The 23508-nt window shown below is 38.9% G+C and overlaps 1 protein-coding gene across 1 annotated transcript in view; it reads left to right on the forward strand.

Moving 5' to 3' along the window:
- Positions 1 to 329: 329 nt before the first annotated feature.
- The window catches only part of LOC104163922 (collagen alpha-1(XIX) chain-like), a gene marked incomplete at both ends in the record, with an annotated part of 36677 nt that continues 13498 nt past the window's right edge, over positions 330 to 23508 (forward strand). The window contains 5 exons of the mRNA XM_009703073.1: positions 330 to 605; positions 2351 to 2431; positions 4529 to 4654; positions 5136 to 5198; positions 14479 to 14532. Coding sequence (XP_009701375.1) covers positions 330 to 605; positions 2351 to 2431; positions 4529 to 4654; positions 5136 to 5198; positions 14479 to 14532 — 600 coding nt within the window. The remainder of the gene's footprint in view (positions 606 to 2350; positions 2432 to 4528; positions 4655 to 5135; positions 5199 to 14478; positions 14533 to 23508) is intronic.

Raw genomic sequence — 23508 nt, forward strand, 5'->3', positions numbered from 1 at the left:
AAATATAACTTAGTGGATGTTTCACCACTGGATGTAGCTACAGTTTATACAGAATAGACAGAGTGCTCTGAAATAATTGATGATTTGTTATAGGACTGAAAGACATTTAGCAAAATGTAATGAGTTAAGACCGCAAACTAGGATAAGAAGGCATGTTATAATTTATAGCTGGTCTGTATTTACAGAGTTACACAGGAGAATACTTCATAACATAGTTCTTGTGCAATCTATGTAGTCAAAAGTATTTTTGTTAGATATAGTTTATATAAGTGTTTTATTCTTATACTCATAACTTTTAAGTGATCACTTTTATTTTGTTTTGCTTTCAGGTCTCTATCCTTCTGGATGGTACAAAAAAAGTTGTGGAGTATATGACTAAATCTGCTCAGGGAAATATACTGCACTACACTTTCAAGAGTCGAGAAATTTATCCATTGTTTGATCGTCAGTGGCATAAGCTTGGTATTAGCGTGCAGTCAGGGATCATTGCCCTCTATTTGGATTGTAATTTAATTGAGAGAAAGCAGACTGATGAAAAATTCACCATTGACTTGCAGGGAAGGACTCTGATTGCTTCTCGCACTGCAGATGATAAGCCTGTAGATGTAAGTAGGATGAAAGGAAAACTGGATAAGCTGAAATCGTGTTTTAGCCATGCTTTTGCAAACACCTTCGTAAAGAATTATGTAGATAAAAGGTTCAAAACTGGTTATTAATTTTGAGGGTGTATTCTTAATTTGAAGTCTTTAAGTCTTTTTCTCTAAACAATATGTAATGCTGTAGCATCTGCTAAGGCAAACCTTCCGGTACCAAAGTAACTACAAAAACTTGGACCTGGCTTCAGGAGTCTGTTCTTCTGTATTTGCTTTGTAGTAAGAGTCATGTAGTTACCACAGACATATTATTCCTGCATTTAGAGAGAACTTCCAGAGGTAGTTTTTTTTCTTTCAATTTTTGAGATTTATTTATTAATTTGTATCAGTCATTTGTTACAGTTTCTCTCTTTGATAAAGAGGAGGCATAAAAAAATTAAGGATTGCCACTAATCAGGATTGTATCATGTCCCAGGGTAATTCAGCAATGCAGAAACAGGGGCACGTTGTTTATAGTTGTCGTTCCCTCCTCCGAATGGGAGGGATTAGGAAGTGGCTGGAGGTGTGCTTCCTGCAGCCTGTGGTGCAAGAATGACCCAAGGCAGCCTGATAATATTCTGGGCTGTGTTCTGCCCCAGAGATGCTCTCCTCTGTTTCCTCAGGCAGAGAGCTCACAGCAAGTAATTTGAAAGCTCCAGGAAATGTCAGTTTAAGTACGCTGACATCCAGTTACTAGGTTTAAAACATCTGGCTTGGAGTTTGTAGCGACCATCTGAAAGCTTCTGCTGTGTTAAGTACACTGTACAGTTCCAGATGAAAACAGCACATTGTAATGGCAAGCTGGCATTGTGGGAGGAATCAGTCTTGTGAGGCGCTGCACACTTTGGCCTGGACTCAGAGCTCTTATTTCATGGGGCCAAGCTCAAGCTCCATTTTATTTTCCAAGACTGAGTTCAACTTTATTTGAAATGTATACACCATCTCCTCATTTTCAAGCAGCACGCAGGAAGGAGCAGATTCTTTTATCTTGTGTTGGTTGCATGGCACGGGCTGGATAATTCTGAGTGGAAGTTGCCAACTGGGATTTCCACGTTTGTGGGAGAACATTATGGGCATAAAGCTGATGAAGGCAGCAGAGCGGATCCTGTACCAACAGTCACTCTTGTCAATACTAACTGCAAGGGAGAGAATAAGAGAATTCAAAACAGATGCAGAAAGAGGCATACAAGGGCAAGATTAGCTAGTTAAGATTAGGTGCTGTTCATCTCACCAATCCACCCAAAATCTCTGAAATGGAAGCTTTATGTACAGAATTTGTGATATGTGCTCTTCAGGTGATTTAGTGGCAAGGTTCAGGCAAAGGTCTGGACAAAGTGATAGAAGATGTACGTGAGACAGCTTATCAAACTTTTACTCTAGTTGACTGCAGGAGAAAATTATGCTCCTGAAAAGAAGGTTTGCAGAGGATGTCTAGAGGGCTAAAATGCCTCTGTAGCATAGCAAGAGCGGTACAGAGGGATGCAACTTACATGAAGATAAATGAAATCTAGAATGTGATTTACATCAAAGTAATAGACTGCATAATTTGTTCCTTAAGTGAGGAGCTGTGTAAATGTTTTGGATTTGTCTCTTTCTCCAGCATTTCAGAAATACACAGTGTTTCAGAGAGAAAGTTTATTATGCCAAGATAAGAAAATGCATGCCGTAACACACGATTTTTTACATCTCATATTAACCTCTTTTGTATTTCTTAATAGATTGAACTTCACTGTTTAACAGTTTATTGTAATCCAAAACTTGCAACAGAAGATACGTGTTGTGAAATATCTGCAGACCTGGTAAGTTACTTGTATTAATATTTGCATTTTAACAAAAGAAATTGCTTCATTGTTTCTTACTACAGAGTTGTAAAGAAATTTCAATAGAAGTGTTAGATTAATTGCCTCCTAAAAATGAATCCTGTATCTGGAGTCATGGTACATTGTTTCTTGCTGCCTAACTAAACGGCACAGTGGAACTTCAGTAAAAGGCACTAGGTGCTGCTAGTGGTTTTTAAATGCATTTCTTAACATTGATTAATAACTAATTAGTAACTGAGGAAGTCTCAGGGGGTAGGAAACAAATTACTGCAATGACCTGAGGATGCCTTCAAATAAGAGGCCCTTTCAGTAACAATTGTATCTAGTGAAGCATGACAGATGATAAACAAAGCCCATGAAAGAGTCTGCATGACAGTGGAAATGAAGAAAGATAGGAAGGTGTTGAGGGTGTTTCCCTTATTTAGTACACTGACGTGGAGGAATGAATGTTTCATAATGGGCAAATACTTTCCTCTTTATAATGCAGATGCTGAGATGTATATATTGTTTGATATAAGGGAAAACATTGATTTAGTTTAGAGGATTCACTTTTCCCTTTTGATTTGGTAGACAGAATCAGTGTAAACTGGAAGACACTGGAACTATAGAAATGCTTGAAGTTGCGGATGGGATTGTTTTGCTGAATCAAGCCCACTGGAGAAAAAAAAAATAAAGGAAAAAAAAAAAAACTCAGAAAGAAAGTTAAAATATTGGTCTGCTAGTTACGAATAATCTGTAAGAGCAGACTCCTCTGAGATAGCAGGCAGCACCGTCACCGTCCAGCCTGCAGTCAGTGTAAAAACCCAGAGCATGCAGAAGGACTAATTGATTCATCTACAAAGAGATGGGAAAAAAGGGTACCTGGAATGGAGGGATAAAGCTGCCCAAGAACAGAGGAGCAGGATTCTGTGGGAACTGACAACTGATAGTTGCTCAGAAGCATGGAAGAGGCTGGATCTAATTTATCAAGGGAAATGTCAATTTTAAATAATAATTTATCATTCAAATATATTTCAAAATACTTTCGTGATAATAGTGCAGGCCTTCTTGTGAATGTATAAGCTCATGGATAAGTGAAATGAATGGATTTTTCTCTGTAGGTTCCACTTTGTGCATGGAAATACAATTTATTTAGCAGTTATGACACAGTAGCAAAAAAGTAAAACCAAAGCAAACCCTAATTATATATGAACACAAAAAGATCAAGGACAGCCTCTATTAATAGTATCTTAAACATTCATTCAGCTATATAGCTAAAAGTACCATCGGTTTCATTTGTATGTCTTATGTTGAAGATGTAAAAAATGGTGGACTACTTGTTAATGACTTTGATAATGAAACCAGCATTACCTTTTCTGATTTATTTTTTCATTACTTCCTTACCGATTACAAGGGCTACATTTTCAATAATATAAGGGAAGGTATTTATCCCTGCATACTAATTTCTACACCAAGCCATAAATCCTGTGGCAATTTGACAGAAGGCTCGCACAGACCTCATTACGTCTTAATGAGAGCTTCTGAAATTTATCAGGTTCTGTTGACTTGTCCTTAGTATATCTTCAGGTTGGCTCAGCTCTTATGACTTACAGTCAGGTGAATGTTGACTTCAGGGCTTTTTGTTTGTTTCAAAACTGCGTGCTGAAAGTATTTCGTGACCAAAAAAAATGACCGAGTTTTCCCTCGCACTCACACTGACATTTTGCATATTGGGGTGGGGAGTGGAGGATGGAACGAGACTAAGTACCCTCTTTTTTTTTTTTTTTCCCCATGGGTATTTTCTGCTTTTCTACTTCTAATTTTGGGAGACTTTGTTCCTCTGTTTGAGCTCTTTTGGAAGAAGGAAGTGGGTCAGTCGAATCAGTTTTAACTGGCATTGATTTTAGTACAGGAGGATCACAATTGGACTTCGTTTTACTACAGCTTTTTTCTCTGTTTGGCAATTGTTGTGGCTTCTCTGTAATATGCTGTGTACAGGAGCATTAAAACAGAAAGTAGCTTAAAAATAGTCTTTGGATGGTGTTTATCTATTAACCAAAGTGGACCGAATATCAGAAATTCTTCTTTTTGTTTTAGTGCCCACGTGAGGAGAGGTTACTTGCTACAACTTCATCACCAGTGACTGTTCATGCCAGCAAAATATACACGCTTCCAGGAATGCAACAAGAATCTAGAGAGAGATGCCACTGCTTTCCAAATAAAGTATGACATTTTCCTATTGCTTTTTAATGCATCATGCTGTTTAATCCAGTTAAGCTTTAAAAAAAAAAGTTCGATTTTTTTTTTTTTTTGTAGTTATGAAAAATATCTTGCTGGTTTATAGTGTTGTAATGTACTTAAGTGGTATTTCCCTGTTAAGAAACAGTATGTTTTAGATTTAGTTAATTCAAAGTTAGAGTTGCAGAGGCCTGCAAGGTTTGGTTGTCTGAATACACACCAAAAAAAATATCCATGGTAAAAATGAGAATTATATTTAGCCATTATATTTAGTGTAAATGCTTTTATTTGAGAACAAATTATTTTCTACATAATGGTTATTTTTAAATCCTTCTCCTGGGCGTTGCACTATATTTAGTCTGAGTCATTGGCTTTGTTAGATTTTTGTGATAAAGACAAGGAAACCAAACCAAATACATATTTTGGATCTGCTTCTTTGTTGATTTTTGATTTCTTTTAAAATCAGGGAGAAGCAGGATTGCCAGGAGTAGCTGGTTTGCCAGGCCAGAAAGGAGATAAAGGTGAAAAGGTAAAACATCAGTTGAATTCTGTCTTTCAAACCTTTATCTTTGGCTTATCTTTCTTAAATAGAAACTCTGTCGATTTTGTTATTCCTTAAAGGAATGTCCCTGCACCTGGGTTAAATCCTTTATCAGTCGGTCTCTGAGTGTGGGCTTCCCGCCAGGCAGCCTACAGCTGTCTTGCTTTGGGGTCCCCTCACCAGCTCCAGGGAAGGCGGGTTACCTGCCTGGGAAGCACATGCCTGCCCAACCCGGTCAGCACGTCCTATTGCCTGTTCCCCTTAGCCAAAGAAAGAGAAGTCATGTTATGTCGTCTGTGACAAGGGTTTTCCCACATCATGTGTGCACGTCGCTGCTGATGGATAGAATTCTGTGTGGTGGATTCATCCTTGCGCTCATCAGTAGGAGGGTATGAATTGACTCCTGTGACCTCAGCACTGTATGTTCTTTGACATCGCTCTTCCTTGAAACTTTCTTAATTGTCAAGAGAGAGGGACTTGCCATTGGCAAGCCCCTGAGACAGGCCAGTTGGTGCTCCTTTCTGTGGGCCTGTTTTGTAGTTTTCTTCTGTAATGCTTACCATGACATTCCTGTGCTATTTAGCTTGGGGGTTTCCTAATAGTGAAGGTCAGCATAGCAGATGTTTTCCCTTCATACTCCATTCCCTAAATTTGGTTGGAGGATGTTGGATTAGGACGTCTCTGAGAATGTGTTTTTCTTGTGCTAACAGAGGGGGCAGCTTGAATAAACTGTTGCAAATCAGCCAGAAAGACGGGGGACAGGAATTCTGAGTTCAGGGAATGCAGTGTGAGGGGAAGTTACCTGGAATGTCCTAATCCAGAGGTTAGGATGGAGGTGTCCTAACCCAGTATCCTGCCTCACGGCACGCTGTTTAATACACGATCTGAAATAGTTTGTGAAGACAGCCAGCACTGTTCCTGGGCCTGCAGTACCTGGCTGAGATGGGTCCAGTTCTGAGAAGGCTTATCCACACAGTCAGTTGAAATTAAGTAAATTCCTTGATAGTGCCTTTCCCCTCCAACTCCTTTTCTCCAATATACATTTCACTTTTGATACTAGCTGTAACTTTTTCCTAGGTGGAAAAAAAAGTTCGAGCACGTTAGCTTCTATAGCCCAGCTGAACCTAGAGAGTTTGCTGGCAGTTTCCAAATTTACTCATGAATTTTTATTGATCCTAGGTCTGAGTATATAGAACAATTGTCAGTGTTAGGGTTAGCCTATGTTACCAACATAGGGAATTTCCTAGCATTTATTTGGGAAACTGCTCTTCTGCTGCTGATGTGATCCGTATAGACTATTACTGCTGCTAAGATGAGAGAGGAGACTTCAGAAGGCCAATATTTTTACCATTCTGTCTCACAGCCAATTAGCAATATTTACCATACTAAGCATAGTGCCTCTAAATAAAGCATGTGGGTGCCTGTGGTTGACCTCCAGTTCTGTTCTGTTCATTTTACAAAGAAACCCTCACTGCATTGATTCAAAACCCATCCAACAGTCAATGAACCCTTTCAACTTCTGTGCATTACTGATAGCAAATTGCATGAGGCCATGTCTGACAATGGTAATTACAAAGTACAAAATTTTTGGTTTAGATATAAAACTGAAAATTGTTAAGCTTGAGATTCATGAAAAGAAATCTTTCAAGATTTATAGAAATAGTGGGGTTTGGTGTTTTGTTTTTTTTTTTCGGTAGTGGCCTACTACCTATAAATCCAAATTTGATCTGTTTATCACCAGCCACTCTGATACTTCACTGAATATTTAGAGCCTGAGCAGGTTATGTGCATCCAGCAGCTTAACCTAATGATTGTAAATTGGCATTTGTGAATGTCAATTCACAACATTCAGTGAATCAGCAGGTTAAAGTCAGAGGTAGTACAGCAAAGAACTAGAAAGCTGCTTAATTTGAATCTTCCTTATAGTTGACCAGTACTTGCTACTTACTAGCTTTTTTGGGGTGGTTTGGTTTTTTTGGTTTTGTTTGGGAGTGGGTGGAGGGCACATTACTGTGGTGATTGAAAGGATCGTCTCACTGCTGACCTTTGGGAGAAAACAAATACTGCCTTGAATAGTGCCTGCCATCATGGAGTGGAATGCCACGTTCTTGGAGGCTTTAGTACCATTTTTTCCTTTGCCTCTGCATTTATGCAAGTTTTCAGTAACACTTGCTCTCAATGATGGCCTTTTTACATCAGTAATTAGAGGTGGAGAGCCAGCAAGACCCCAGACCATTCCAGACATGCGAGATACATGATTTATTGCCAGATTATGTAAAGGAGAGTAACAGACTGTGGTTGGATGTCTTATAATATGTTATACATGCAATAGGCAGCTTCCTGATGACTCTGCTGGCCAGTCACAAGAAAACGGGATTTCTGTAAGTTGTCTGATGGTTCTTCAGCCTATGTTTCCCACTTTGCTTGTGCTCAGCTCCTCATTTTATTGCTTTCTTTTGCTTCTAAATCATATTATCATTAGCATCCAACTAACTATATTTAAATGTCCTTGCCGTGGCAGCATCTGAGTTAAAACAAGTTGAATGTTAATTTTTTAGTTTCTTTCCTAGGAAATTTCTGTATCCATTGATACTATCTCTTGTTCAGCATGACATTCTTTATCCTTTTATTTTATGTTAATCTCATTCAAATTTCCCATCCACTGTAATTAATTGTATGAGTGAATTTACGTGTCTTTTTGTTGCTGTGGGACTGGCAAGAAGGTCTCTACATACATAAATTGGTGTTAGGCTATATTCAAGCACCCCAAAATTGCCTTTCTCTTTGGTCTAACATAGTTGTTCCCTAAGATCAGACTCTGTTTTCCTGTTCAAAAATATCTAAGCTGTCACCAGTACAAAGCACGGTACCTGATAAGCCATTTTTAGGCATTTTAAATTTAATAATTAGCCTGTTTCCCTTCATTTCTGTACACTTGGCAGTCCTATACTCTTGGCTCATCTTAGTACCTCTGGACAGGTCTGAGCTGAAGTCCAAAGTATATTTTGGGTCCAAATGACTGAAGTGCCATATTGTCACTGGAACAAGCGTTTGTGCAAATATTGATGTACCTCTGGCAAGCTGTCCATCTGAATGTACGGGAGCATCCCTGATCAAAATTATTCCATTTGTATGAGTGATCTTCCTATTTGTATGCCTGCCTTCCATTAAGGCTTCATGAGGACATTGTGAAGACAGTTCTTCACTCAGCAACAGAAGCGTTATCTCTGGTGCTTTGGGGGTGAAGAAACTGCTCAGTTTCAAGACCGTGTCCCTTCTTAAATGACCAGACTGTTCAGTTTGGTACCATACACCTCCTCCTGTGTAGCAAAACCTGCTTGAAGGGCAGTAGTCCCTGTCCTTTTGTTTCCTGTGCAAACTTGGATCCAGGAATGTTTGCTCTGCAGGATTTTATTTGCTGGGAGATCAGCTTCTGCATCTATTTGCAACAGGGGACAACCTCCTGTTCCTTAATGTCTGAATAATTAAGACTCAAAAAGTCACCAGGACCAACTTTGCTGCTTACTGATCTCTGCCCTTGAAACACCCTTTTTTGGACTGCCTGATAGCTTTCTCCTGTTGGACGAAAACTGAGAGGCAGCAGCAGTCAAGTGTACAATTTAGGTTATCCCTGAAGAATATCCCATGTTACTGTCATGGTAGCTTGATTCTTAATGCAGTGTATTTCACAAATTTCAAGTGGCCGCAAGTCAGGTGGAAGTCTCCTGTGATTTAACACATTTTGATATCTGTTCTGTAGAGCTAGGTTTCTTCTTCTGCTGAGCTGAGTGATAAATTTCCTGTTTTCTGTTTTGGAAGCAATTTCTACTACTTCAGCATGGTGTATAACTACTCAGACTTTTACAAATATATTCACTGTTAGCGAAGGTCTTCTGATCACTATGTGAAGGTCCTGTTTTGTCCTCAATATGTAGAAATTCTTCAGAAAGACAGAATATGGATCATAGTAACTGGAATGACTACATATATACTGAATATACTAATTAATTTTCTGTATCAAAGAGGCTAAAAAAAGTAATTGTATATTATCTTCTTTATTTTTATTTCTTTTAAACAAACTTAATGCCCATGAAAGATTTTAAATTGCAATTCAAAGAGAATTAATTTTTTTTATATAATATTGAACCATTCCAAGCTCTGTTAATAGATCATTGGTTAATGCTGTAAGTACAGCAGGGAGCAAAAAGCCAGAGGCAGAGTGCTTTCAAACATTAAAGTGCCTGCTGATGCACACCATGGAGAAATTTATTGGCGTTCAAGTAAGCTTCATTAATTTACATTTTACTTGGGGAAAAAGATGGTTAAAAGGCTATTTTAGTATTGGTAGAGATAGCTTTATGCAATATATTGTTGCACTAGGAAAATATTTGTAATAGCATGATAAGAAAAAAGAACTCATGGAGAACAAATGAGGTCCCTGACTGCTCTTTCTGTCTATTTTCCTTGCTAGTCTTCCTCTCCTCCTCTGTCGTTCCTTTTACAACCCAGGTCCAGCTGATTCGACCTAAGGCATATTTATTGTGTTATGCAGCCCTGAGAATAGTTCCTTTCTGGTCCAGTTTTTGTTGCAGAGGTTATTGATAGGGACCTAGGGGCTGGAATGCGTGAGAAAGGAAAATTTTGGGCAAAATACAGCTGACTGTCAGTGATGACAAAGTCAGGAATTGCCAGTGTACTTGGTAGACTAAAATCTTATAATGGGCAGAAGGGAAAACTCCATGCCTATGGAGCTAAGAATTTATAGGTAGTCCTACTTAGTGTTTTAACCATCTAATAGTCCAAGTTATCAAATTAATAAGGAAAAACATAATTAGTAATACAGTTTGTTTTCTTAAAAAAAAAAAGAAGTCCAAATATATACCTCTTTTCTATGTTACTGTATTGCTAGTTCCAGTATTCATCTCTAGTCCTGAGGATGGCAGTTTAAGCACCCCTCAAGAGGGAGCAGAGAGGCTGGCAGTGAGTGCTTAGCACCCTGAGTGCTCAGAGGTTTGGGAGGTGTCACCCCCTCCCCAGTGGGGCCACCCCAGAGCTGAAGCTGGAGCAGGGGAGGCAGCCGGCGCTGGGCCTGGCACAGGGGTTAAACCAGCGACACCCAACTCCGGCCATGACAAGGCTGAGCCCCTGCACTGCCGCTGGGAGTGAGAGGGATGATGATTCCTGGGCTGAATACTCCCTGCTTCTCCCCCAGGGCCAGGGAAACCCTGGAGTGCTGCTGCATTCGGGATGAGTTTCCTCTCTCATCCTTGGAAATTCTCCGAATTTGAATTTATTGTATTTATCAACTAAGAGTTCCTAATGAGGGTTTGGTTTTTGGGTTTGTTTTTTTTTTTTCTCCCCAGGTCTAAGTATTTCTATCACCATTTTATAATCATGAGAAATGTTTACCTGTCTGTGCATCTAAGTTTTAAATTTTAGCTTACGTAATTTCTTACAGGGATTGCCTCTGCCATTAGTCATATTGATGACAGATCTAGTATAAAGGATGAGTTCTCTACATTACCTGTTTCACCTTCCACTTTATCACTTTTGGAAACCCTGCCAGTACCCTGTCTGCTGGGAACAACTCTCTTCAGAGTGTGCTGATACTTCTTTCTTGATAATAATACACATTTTCTTACATGGACATTTCCAGTGCTGTTGGCACACCTAACTATGCAGAGATGAAAACCAGGAAAGCTAACTTACTTAACTAAATCTTACAAAACCAAAACTGATTTTGGTTAAGGAGCGTTTTGACAACTGACATAGGTTACTCATTTTATGTAAGCTAATATGTCCCCATTGTAGACAAGAGCAATACTGTAATGCGGTGCTGTAGCAGTGTGTGCTCTACGCCACATTAATGTATGTCATTCTGTCTATTAAGTGCATTTGCTTTTATCTTAGTATTAAAATCATCATCTGTACCTGGTTAGTACAGAACCCTGCTGAGAATATTTTCCTCCTCTCAAAATTCCTTGTAGAGTTTGTTTTCTAGATTAAATATTAATGTGTCAAGTTAATCCTACTCCATATCACAATGGAAATATATTTTAAATAGATTAGCAATTTAAGAGACAAAATAATGTGTTTAAAATACTTAAAAGAGTGGCTTTTGGTTTTATATGAGGAAGGACTGTCATTTGTTAGTTTAAATAATTACCACTTTGTCATTCTCTCTGTCACCAGATTTGGCTTTAGGCTTTTTGCTGTACATGACTCTTCAATAGTAATGTGTGGTATAGGAATCAAGGTCCTGTATTTTGTGTCTGCTACTAGCATATCATTTCTAGTTCTGCAACAGGTGCACTGAATAAAGGCTGCACGATGCAAAGAGGTAAAGATCAAGTGCTTTTGAAATTCTCCGAGTTATTAATGTAAGAAAATGATCACAAGTGTAATACTGCAGGTGGTCTCAGATGTGGAAAATTGTTTCCACTTCAGATAGAAGGCTGATTGGTATCACTGGAAAGAAGCATGTTTGCTGTCTGCAATCTCTTTTAAGAATTTAGTTTGACTTGACTTTACAGAAAGTTGACAGAAGCTTCTTCTTTTTTTTTTTTTTTTTAAATTTTCATTTCAGCCCGCTAAATTTCCACCCTGTCTACTTACGAGTTGACCAAAATAAATATTGTCAAAATTATAGTAACCATCCTATTCTTCGCAAATAATCACGTTCTGAAAAATGTGCTGTGGATTAAATATTTTGTTCAATAAGTATCTTGTGCTCAGTTGAAAATGATTTTCACTGGTACCCTTAGTAGAAAATCCTAATGGTAGACTTAAAGCTCAGGGTACTACCTTTGAATGTTGTTACACTGAGCGTAGCTCATAACCTATAAATGCCAGCATTGTACTGCTAGTGTTCACTGGCTTCTGAAATTGTTCTTCTGGCAGCATATATTTCTCTTGGCTTTGGTAGTTCTAAGCAAATGCAATTCTTTATTCCCATTCTTACTAATTTATTTACATAAACTTAAAAAGGTCAGTTGCAATGTGTGTCAGGAGTTTAGAATACTGTTGTTAAGGCACAAAAGAGATTTATTTAGGGGTAGATGTAGTCCTAATGGTCAGGAACCCTGGTTTTTCATCTCATTTCTATACTTTTGGCATCTACTATGTAAGAAAGAGAAAAGGATGCTTTTTCACTTCTGTGAAGGACTTTGAGATCTGCAGAAGCAAAGGAAAATGCCATTAAACAAAAAAAGTAGGCAGAAAAACCCTTAAAAATGCATTTGCTCTATTTTTTTTTTTTTTTTTTTGGTTCTGTCACGCTGCCTGTGTAAATACTGTTATAGGTTGTACAACCTGTAGTATCTGATCTTTAAACTCATTGAACAAAAGCATGAAAAACTAGAACTTTTCAGACTGTGGTTATTAAAATCACAAATGCAAGATAGAAGTATAACTTTATGATTTAATTTGCAGTGGAAAATAATTGTCTTCGAGGTGGGGAGTCTGCCTGCAGTTAGTGGAACAGAAGTGTAAACATACCTTGGTTAACTGGCTAGTAAGTCGTGAATGCTAAAGGCTTCCTGGCGCGTAGCAGGCTGTGTAATTTTAGACTATACAGTATGTAAAAATACACTGCTGAATGTAATGAAGTCGTTCTGGTCTATTAAAATACTGGCAAGTGGCATAAGGGAACAGAGGGTGCCGAGACAAGAGAGTCGCACTGTGGGTGATACGGTAAGGTAACCAGAGGCCAGCCCTGCTTATTTAGCTCTCATCGTGCCAGGGGGTTCACGCTGTTTGTGTGCACAGGGTTGTGGTCTGCTTTTGAGGTAGAGATCACTAAGGGCCGTTCCAAAATTTCAATAAAGAGGACAGAGATGGAGGGGTACGGGCTGGGAGCGCTCAGAGGCTGCGGAGGGCACTGAACACGTACATTCAGTGGCCTAGATAAAGCATTTGTGCTACGCTGTTGAGTTCCAAAATTTGAATAAAGAGGACAGAGGAGATGGAGGGGTACGGGCTGGGAGCGCTCAGAGGCTGCGGAGGGCACTGAACACGTACATTCAGTGGCCTAGATAAAGCATTTGTGCTACGCTGTTGAGTTGAGCATCTGCTGCCCTATATGTAACAGAAGAAAAAGAAGTCGCTGCAACACTGTGTGTCTATCCAGAAACTGATATTTGTTACTGCAGAGTGGCTTTATTGACTAAACTGATGAACCTTGCCTAATACCACGAAGTTTCTGCATATGCTGAATATCAGAATTACGAGTTTCCAGGATTCTGCTATTTAAATTTACGCACTTGGTGAATTTAGAGGTCTTGGGCACCAGTTCCTCAGTAGGGGCTTTTGGGTTTGCGGTTTTAGATTTGGGCTCCAAGCCTAGGTTTGCAACCTGTTTTAAGAACCAATTATTTCTCTAAGTGTGACTCTTCTGCTTCTTTGTGCAACCCTTTTTCTTGAAGAACAATTTGATAGTTAATTCTTTTCAAACCAGTGACGTTTTCTTCATAAAGAATGGATTACTCCAATAGAGGCTGTGGCGTTTTCTGGAGAATGTTCTCTTCTTGGTACAAGTAGACAAACCTAATATTTTGTTTTGTTTTTAAATGAAGACTGCAATATGGTTTCAGTAGTTTTGTTATATTCCTCTAGCGTCCACCCAATTTTTCTTTTAAACGTTGTAACCCTTATACTTGACATTATTAAGCAAAATTTTTTTGTTGGATGTTTTCTTTAATCATTTTTAGGACTTATGGTCCAGTTTGCAACTGCTGGGTTCTTCCATATCAGTAGGTCATTTGTCTCTTAAAACAAAAATTTTCTTATAGATTGCTGATGGTTTGAGGTTTGGTTTCACTGTTGGGGTAAAAGGGAGGGAGAGAGGAACTGAGTTTAAATAGTGTCTTTTAAAAATATTGTGGGCACGTGACTTTAAGACAAAACAAACCTGTATTACATGTTGAGTTTTCTCAGTGTAGAACATGCTCAACCCAGTGAAAATGGACCCCCTTGGCTTCAGTCTGCTGTTGCAGTGAATTCCCTTAAAATCAGCAGCCCTGCTTTTTATGGAAATGTGAAAGTATTTGTCAGATGAAGGCCTTAATTGACATTATAGGTGTTTTAAAATGTATTTATTTTGTCTAATGTTAGTGTTACATGTAGGGCATCCTCCTCCACAGTGATTACGTTACTAAGCAAGACAAAAAGAGGGTGGAAGATGCTGTTCTGTTGAATCAGATATAACCTGAGTACTTGTTGTTAACATCAGATGTCTTTAGAACTTCTAACTAAACAATTTGTTTTGTAGGGTGAAATGGGCATGAAAGGACAGGATGGTCTTGCTGGTCTTCCTGGCGAAAAGGTATGTTCCTGTATATTGATATGTAATTTGACTCCCGGGAAGTGTTCATTATGTCAGTGGCTTATCTGTAATTATGTACACAAATGGGAGAATAGAGCAACTCTGTTAGAAAATGAATTTCTCCTACCTGCACTGCCATGTTTTGGCAGTTTGTTTACTTTTGTTTACTTTTCTGTAGGTACCTGTTGGTGCCACAATTTTAGTCATATACTTGACCAGAGAAACCTTTGATTTGATCCGGCTAGGCAGTTTTTACTTTACCGTGCTCCCAGACATGAGTTAATGGAAAGAGTTATTGTAAAACATTGTAGATTGAATGAGCTTGATCTAGAATGAAGCTGTATTTTCCCTTGGCTCTTTCTGTAGCTCCTTCTCTGATGTTATCTTTATTTAAAATTACCAGGCTACATTGCTTTTCCAGTACAAGTTGTTATTACAGTTTCCATGGTTAATACTGTTTGGATTTTTTTTTGTTGTTGTTCTGTTTGTTTTGTTTGTTTTTTTGCTTAGTGCCTTGCAGATTCATTGTCAGACCAAATCCCAAAGCTCCTGTTAGTTTACATAAGGTTCAACAGTCAGTTCATATTTAATATCAAGATACTGTACTTCTCCTGAACATTGTAACTCTTTTAATTCAGACTACATAAAAACCCTACTATTGTTGCAAATTAGAAATGAACTGCTATGTTAATCTGAAACTGGCAAAACCAAAAGCTGTTTAAAAAAAAGGCAAACAAAATATTTTATACGTGCATAGCTAGATGAAGAAACTGAGATCCAGCCACCCAGCTTCTGCTAGCTGGAGTTGTCACATCTACGCAGAGTAGTACAGTGCTGTGTGGAATTATTAACTCCTTTCTGGAGGCAGAATCACTTTATTGTCCTCATCATGAATGGTGTCAACGTGCTCTGTCTCTCAGTTAATGAATCAAGGGCTATGTAAATTCGTGTGCGTCTGTTATTTTTGTGCTCCTTTTTCTGGGATGTACTGGATGCTAAAAATGTGCATAGATTCAAAGACAACTGAACAATATAAAGGAATAAAAATAGTCTGAGCACTGTTATATACAAAGGCGTCTCCTATGTTTCAGCAACTTAAGGTGCAGACAGTGCCATGCTAGGATGGCGTTCTCAGGAGCTACTGCTGTTTGTTTATCCTCTTAAACCCTTCAATACGCATTATCTTTTGTTGGCGATGTTATATTTGTTTGACTGGTATGGCTATTTTTATGTTTTTTTTGTACTGTGTTTTTCTGAGCTTTGTGCAGATGTGCCCTGAATCACTAGTTAGAAATAGAAAAAAGAAGCAAGAAACTGTACGTTTACTTTTATGTAAATGCAGTTTGAGGCTTTGGGGAGCAGAAGGGCTCTTTCTGATACACCCAAAACCTGTCCACTGGACTACTCCATTGTTCATACTGCTTCTCCTGGGGAAAGGTTCAGAGAATAAATACCTTACAGATCTTACTCATGTTGCTATGAGTAGACAACAATATCAATTCTTTTGACCTGTTTTAGAAGTTTACCTTAGAATGAGATAAACTTGACTATTAGAAGGCCTGTTTCTGTAGAAATGATTAGCTCAAACATACCTGACATTGTAGTGAAAAACTAAAATTAAAATAATCCTACCCAATATACTTTATTACTTGAAAGAATCTTACCAGGAGAATCTCCCAGGAAAAAGTCCCATGGTTGTATACTTAATTTTCAAGATCTGTGTAAATGATGAGAAGTCTCTAAGGCTTCATATATGGCATTGACTTTTGGGGATCTCAAGTGTGAAGATTGTGTAGCTCACGTATCTTCAGTCTGTCTTCAAATTTGACATTTGGCCGTTTGTCATTTGTAAGCCATATTATTGCTGACAATGTAATTTCCCATTCGCTAAATGCTGCATTGGTTTTGCAACAGCTGTACTGGCTAATAGGTGCAGATCTAACTGATGTAGACTTCTAGGAGGTTCTTACCATTTGAGAGGTTGGATCTGCTGAGAGCTAATACAGAGAACAAAGTAGAAGTCTTGATGACTCTAGGGTGACATAAGAATAGCCTTAACACCCAAAAGAAAACAGGTAAGTGTTCAGGCTGTAGTTCTGCAGTCTTGCTGGTTTTTCTACTGCAGTTCCTGTGAGCTGCCAAAGTAAAGAATGAGGTTTCCACTGACTGGCAAAACACCAGGACGTGCCTGTCACCTCATCTGCCTTCAGGGCAAAAGCAGTCAGTGTGGCAGTGCTGATGTCCAATCTCAAGTCAAGAACCAAATGCGGTCCCTGTGGAGCCCTACCTAAGACCCCCAAAGTCACAATACAGTAGATCGTGGACACCATCACATATATGACTCTCTATTTGATGTCTAACTACATAGTTCCTTCATCCTTGTCCTTTTTCGGGGAACCGTCTTTAGAGATATTTTTTAAATAGTAGATCCTACTTAGGGTAACAGAAGAAATTCTTGAGAGTATCAGAGGAAAGAGTTTTGTGGTATTAGTTTGTGGTTCTGAAAAATAAGAGGGTAGTAGTACTCCCTTGGAAGGAAACTCGCTTCATTTGTAGACTGTCAGAAGATGTGGAATACCTTACCATGATCCCCTTCCTGCAACCAGGACTGATTGCAATCAGCCTTCTGGGGTCACTTCTTCAAGGTTATCTGTCAAATCATGATACAAGAAGAACTGGAATGTTGTGGTAAATCAGAATCACTATGTGTGTGAGACCTTATGCCTTGGCTTTCTGGAGGTGCTCAGCAAAGTCTGTGAGGACAGGAGAAACACATGTCAATGGAAGCACTGTGTTAGCCTACTTTTTGAAGATTAGCAAGTGCAGTTGTCTCTGGGTGCACTTCTGAAGCCATTTAGTATAATTGGATTGCAGCCAGAGTGCTGGCTGTATGGCCTGAGAAATTAAATCTGTCCCTGACGCAGAGGTCTGAGGTGACTGGAGTGCTCTACGGTGTAGGATGCCAGTTGCCTATCTGCTGCAGATCAGGCTCCACAAGTTAAAGCAACCGTGATCTAGCAGTTAGACTAACCTTATTATGACAAGGCGAACGGATTGCTCTGCCATTAAGAATGGTCTTCACAGCATTGCCGTGTGCAGGGTCACACCACCAGTGTCATCTGAGCAAGGCTGATACACTGCTGGGAAGTGTTCCTTTTTTAAAAGTTTCATTATTTTCCTTGTGTTCATGTCATACTGAAATGGTGAGAGGACTCTCCTGTTGGTGAGACCCACCCCCCTTTACTGAAGTCGTCGTGTCTTCTTACCTCCATATGGGTTGCGTGCATGCAGGTCCTTTCCGTAGCACCTGCTGGGGCATAGATACAGATAAGATGGTCAGCGTCACTGCTATGCGTTGTGCGTCAGGAGAGAGCTGGGTTAGGCTCTCTGCTCTTCCAGCCCAGGAAACAATCAGACTTTGCACAAAACATATCACGTGTTGGATCCTCCTTTTGTAGTATGCTTCTAGGCCTTCCAACTAGTCTGGTAACTTAAGGAGGTGAATGCTTTGAACCATGACTAGAAGATCAAGTATTCCAGCCTTAAAAATGTGTTCTTAGATCTTTTCTGAGGAGAAGAGAGGGGAGGAAGAAAAAAAAGCCACCAGATCTTTCTGTTCTGATTTACAGTGAGTTCATTCTGTCCCTTTCCTTTCCTGAGATTTTGTAAACTTGGATGAGCTGGGTTTGATTTGCCTCTGTATAGTTGAGATTTTTCTGTTTCCTGCGTTTCTTGTGTCACTCAACTGAATAATTTAAGTCCTTGCCTTCTCTTTGCTTCTGGGTCTATAATGCCATGACAATGAAGCTCCAGATTAAAAGTTTGTTTATGTCCTGGATGCTAGGTGATGTAGTCATGTTTGGATTCGGTTTTGTTTGGGGTTTTTTGGGTTTTTTTGTTGGTTTTTTTTTTCTGGTCTGTGATGCCTTTGCAGTCAAGGTGAACCTCTCAACTGTTCTGACATATCACATTTAAGGGTGAACGGTCTCTGTGTACTTGAAATGTTTAGTGAGAAAGTTCCTGGTTTTAAGAGATAGGTTGCCACCATGGCACGTACTTTGATACAAAGCACTAAGCCTCTTGGGGAGTTATGGCTTATGTGTGTCATGGGTCCTGCTAGACAAAAAGCTCTTAAACTTCTGAGAACGTGCTGGTGGCAACAAGGCTCAAAGGACTCAAGCTGCTGAAGGTGAGCAGTTGGCTCTGTTCTTGGCCATTCCATATTTGTCTGTTTTTTTCTGTTGTGATAATACTTTTTTTTCTTTCTCCATCATTGCATTCTGAAAAATAAAACTGATATAGCCAGAAATGTAATTCAGAAAATTCAGAAGACTTACTTTGGACCGACTCTCACACTTACCAAACTCTAAACTGGTTTTGTCTGTTTCCCTTTATCCAAACCTACATAGTGATTATTTTCTTATAGTTCATGACATGCGATTGATAGTGATGGAGATGATGCATCTATGTTTCTTAAACTACATTTTGTGAAATACTTGTGACACCATTCACTTTTAATACTTGACTTTCAAATGGCTTAGCTCTACTGTTGTAGTTTTTTGCACCAATTTTTTTGCAACCTAGATTATGAACAGGCATCCTAAAGTATTAACGATACCGAACAAGCTTTTTAAAATAACTAGTTTTGCATGGTAAGCCTGAAGAAGCAGTGAAATATTCGATATGCTGTGCATTTGCTACTGCACTGTAAGGGTACGCCCACAGTGTATTAATAAAATAAACAGTTTAGACAGACTGAAAGGAGAAAGAAATGCTTATGTGAATAAAAACAATGTTTATCACTACACAACTTAGATTTATATTCAAAGTTGGACTAGAGAAAAAAAACTGAGTGTATGTTTCAAGAGCTCTACTAACTATACGAGTGCTATTTGTGCTTCAAGAATCATGAAAATGAAATTAGATTTACGTGAAACTGCAGTAGGTATCTGTAAAAGGATTGTTCCTTCTTTTGTTCACTTGTGTGTATTTGTGACAATGGCCCAACAAATGAACTCACATGTTTTGTGAGTTAGAAGGATTAGGACATGTAACGCTGTTTGTGGTGGTGTTTTTCTCATTTGACTGTATGAGATGGTTAGCTGTAACTTCAGTTTTCTCAAGTCTGTTATCAGTGCGCTGTCTTGAGTTTGAACTGACTCTGAAACCTAACACTGATGATTTTATTCTTGTTAAATTTGATTACCCTTTTGTAATAAAGTTCTCTTTATATTTGGTACAGGTAAGGAAATGATTAGTAAAAGGTTCCCAAAACGCAATATAGATAGCATTTGTGGTATGCGCGCTGTGTCAAAACAGCACGTTAACGCTTCCTGAACAGCCTACTTTGTATGGCCTGGTGGGAAAAGCTCCCCTTTCCCTTAGTGGTGCCTGAGAAAATGAGTTTGAAAACTGCTGCATGAAAAGATTTTTTTCTTTTTTTTTTGAGAAGAAGTTTAATTTAGAAGCTCAAAGTAAAAGATGGCTTAGAAATCTCCAGTGCTTAGTTTTCCAGGATGATTTAAATATATATCCATTAATTTAAAATTTTGGAAAAAAATTATAAACGACGTGCTATACTGGCACGTGACTTCAAATTAACTTTTGGAGACACTTTGAATACTCATCTCTGTACTAAGTTACTCCAGGGTCAGGTCTTCAGGGCCAGCTATGTCATAAAATCCACAACCAGAAACTTGTTAAATGTACATCCAAATCAAATCGTGTCATCACGAAGATCCTTATGACCATTGACCTGCTTTCCCCATTGCTCCAGCTAGACGATGGAAACTCTGTCTAGAATGTTCCAAGGCATATTTGACTTTGCAGAAGAGCCATGGATATATAGCCCATTATGCCAGTTCAGCATATGCTCCCCGAGCATCAGTCACTCATGCAAGTACACAAATCTGAGGAGACGTTGGTGCTGAGCTTACAGTAATGCAGTCTTTTCCTTGCAGCTGTCTCGAAAGATTTCTGGACGCAGTGCCTTCCACATTTCATATGTGCTGTACAGATCCTTGACAGGGGTTGGGATATTTCCAAAGTAGCTCATCAGCATCTCTGAGAAAGCTTCCAGAAATGCATGTGGAGCACTGGATAGGTACTGCTTAAAGCCATCTTACTCAGCTTGTCTGTCTTGTCTTCACTGCCAATCAATTTCTGAGCTCCTGTCATTGCTAATCCATTATATTTCAATATTTTTAGATTAGATATGGACATAAATTGTGCAAGTTATGCAGCTTTTGAAAAATCCTTGTACTACTTTCCTCTCAAGTCTTCCAACAGAGATAGAAATAATATAATCACTAATATAGGAAAAAGTGTGTCACGTCAGAAAGCTTTTCAAAGTAGGAGAATTCTAAGCTGTAAGAATGTAAAGCTGAAAGAACAGTTAGGAAATATGGTGCAAATTTTTAAAAACTAGGTTTTTATGGGTAAACAAGTCAATAATTAGCCTCAAAAAAGAAAGACAATTGTTTTCTAGTTGGAAATTTTATTACCACTAAGTTTAAAGCCTTGAGTTTGAGAATTGCTGGCCATTGGAAATCAGGCAGTTGGACACCATCTATTACAGCAGCAAATTTGGTATGAGTTTTGTATTCTTTTTGTGTTTTCAGTGATGTCTTTATGTATAATTAATACATATCTGATTTTAAGAGATGGATGAATATGAAAACAGTAGCTCTCAATAGCTTTCTGATGCATAAATATGCTTTCTAAAAATCTTACTGGGCAAATATACTTTAGACCATTATGTTTTCCAAAACCTGTTTCATTGCTTCAGCATGTATAGTTCTTGCTTGCTTGCTCTCATTCTCTCCTTAGCGTTACAAGGGAGTGTTTTGAATAGCCTTTGATCATAAATTTGATTCCAGAGAGCTGTCTGCTGTGCTGACTTATTTTTGCCTTATTAGGTGATTTTTGCAGTTCACAACTCCAGGAACTGTTGAGCTCCCTGGTTTTTCAATTCCTAAAGCTACACGACAGCAGTTCGGTTTGGTTCTCAATAGAAAACTCTGTGGATTCGAGTTACCTTGCGTGCGGTGACACTGCTTGGGTGTTATTTCCCATTCTGGAGGGAATAGTGCTAGTGACCGCTGTAGGTTGTGTACTGTTGGTGAGCAGAGAATTCATTTTTAATTAAAGAATCATTGCTTTTTGAGGGGAAAAAAAAATAAAAATGCTTTGGTCTGTCAGCTAACCCATTTGAAGAAAGTCACGGCTTTGTCTTCTGTCCTCTTGTGGTTTCCCTCAAAATCAGATTAGTACGGCTCAGTAGAACAAAAGTGCAGATGTGTTTTGGGAGCCAGATGCTGACGCTTGTACTGCTTGGCATCAACGCCATGGGCTCCTTCAGGGGAGTGACACTAGTGAGATAAGAGCCAGGGTGGAAGGGAATACCCTCTGGTATTTGCCATGAAACTGTAATAACCGGCAGAACGCAGCCGGTCACAGGGGCCCGGCGTGCGGCGGCCCCTATTGTGAAGTGAGGTGTGGCCAGAGAAACCCGAGGTCACCCTCCATTTTATAGGGGTCTGGGCTGCTGGGAGCGAAATTGAGGGTGGCACGCTGCCATGCAGGACGGGCTTTTGTTAGCCTGTTCTGTAATGTGGAAGTAAAAAATAATGCAGTTGTTAAATAATGTGGTCATTAAATGCAGCTCTTTGTTCCTTAATCAGAGATTCATGAATAGTCTAGCTGTGAGCCTGCCTGCCTCTGGGATTCTTAACTATGTTTGAAAAGCCTCAGTCAGGGCCTTACGGAATTTGAAAGGGCAGAGGGAGGCTTGGGGATTCTTCTTCAATTGTTCGTAAATTATATTTATTGGGTTCTTTCTGTGAGGTTTCTGTCTGTGGCACATAGATATTTATTTTCTTTTTTTTGCTGTTTTTTGGTAGGTTTGTTTTTTTTTTCCTCCTTCAGTTGTGAGGGCTAGAGACTGTAGGTTTTGAAACCAATATTCTGAGCTTTTTGCATCTCATCAGAAAGTAGGGCTTTAAGAAAAATACCCGTTATTGCAAGACTTAGCGTTGTACAAGTTGGCAGCAGTGTGTTGCAGGAAATTGGGGAGGAACGTTCTCACTGTGCTGCAGCATTGTTGTAGAGCTTGTCTCACAGCTTTTGCTTGGTTTTGTTTGTTTTCTTTTGAGGAATTAGATATTGGACTTCACCAAATACTAGATTTTGGATCTGTTGGATCATTGATCTATGTTAGGATAATTATGGATCTCTTGTGTTACTGTACTTCATTTCGTTTATATATAACAGTATTTTCTCCCTGGCTAACACCTTCGATTACAAGTAGTGCATGAGATTTAAAAAAAAAAAGTTGTTAGGTTCATGCAGTAGAAAATCTATACGTAGTACAAATTGTACAGAGATTATAGGTAATACTGTTGGCTGCTGTGACTTGTGACCTATTAACTCTCCTTTGCCCTTTTCTTGGTGGGTGAGTTGTATTAGTCGTGTAATTGTTTAAATAAATCTAGCTCAGACGTGCATTTTTAATGTCAATGAATATACTTCTTTCCCCAAAAAAGCCTTAAAATTTACAATGTACGTTTTATATTCCAAATTCCATGTAAATTGCCTTTTTAAATTCATAGATACCAAGTTGTTGGACACAAAACCTGCTTTTTATTCATATAGTGAAATCATTCATAGGTATTGCAAAACAGAATGTATTTATTTTCTAATTCCCACTGCTAGCCAGTATTTATCAACACCTAGGATTCATACTGCATGTTTCAAGTCTGAATCGATTAAATCAATGTGACATGCTGAGGCCGGGCCAAGTCTTGTCTAATCAGCAGTCAGCACTGTTGCTCTGGCATGAGGCTCCCAAAAATAGAAACACAAGAAGTCAAACAAGTAAGTGGAAGGGCACTAAAAGAAAAAGTGCTGCTAATTCCACTGTTGACTTTCTGTCTAATGGATTCTTGTTCCCAGGCCATGCTAAGTAAAGCAACTGGC

Source organism: Cariama cristata, unplaced genomic scaffold (assembly GCF_000690535.1).
Source record: "Cariama cristata isolate BGI_N322 unplaced genomic scaffold, ASM69053v1 scaffold21486, whole genome shotgun sequence".
NCBI lineage: Eukaryota > Metazoa > Chordata > Aves > Cariamiformes > Cariamidae > Cariama > Cariama cristata.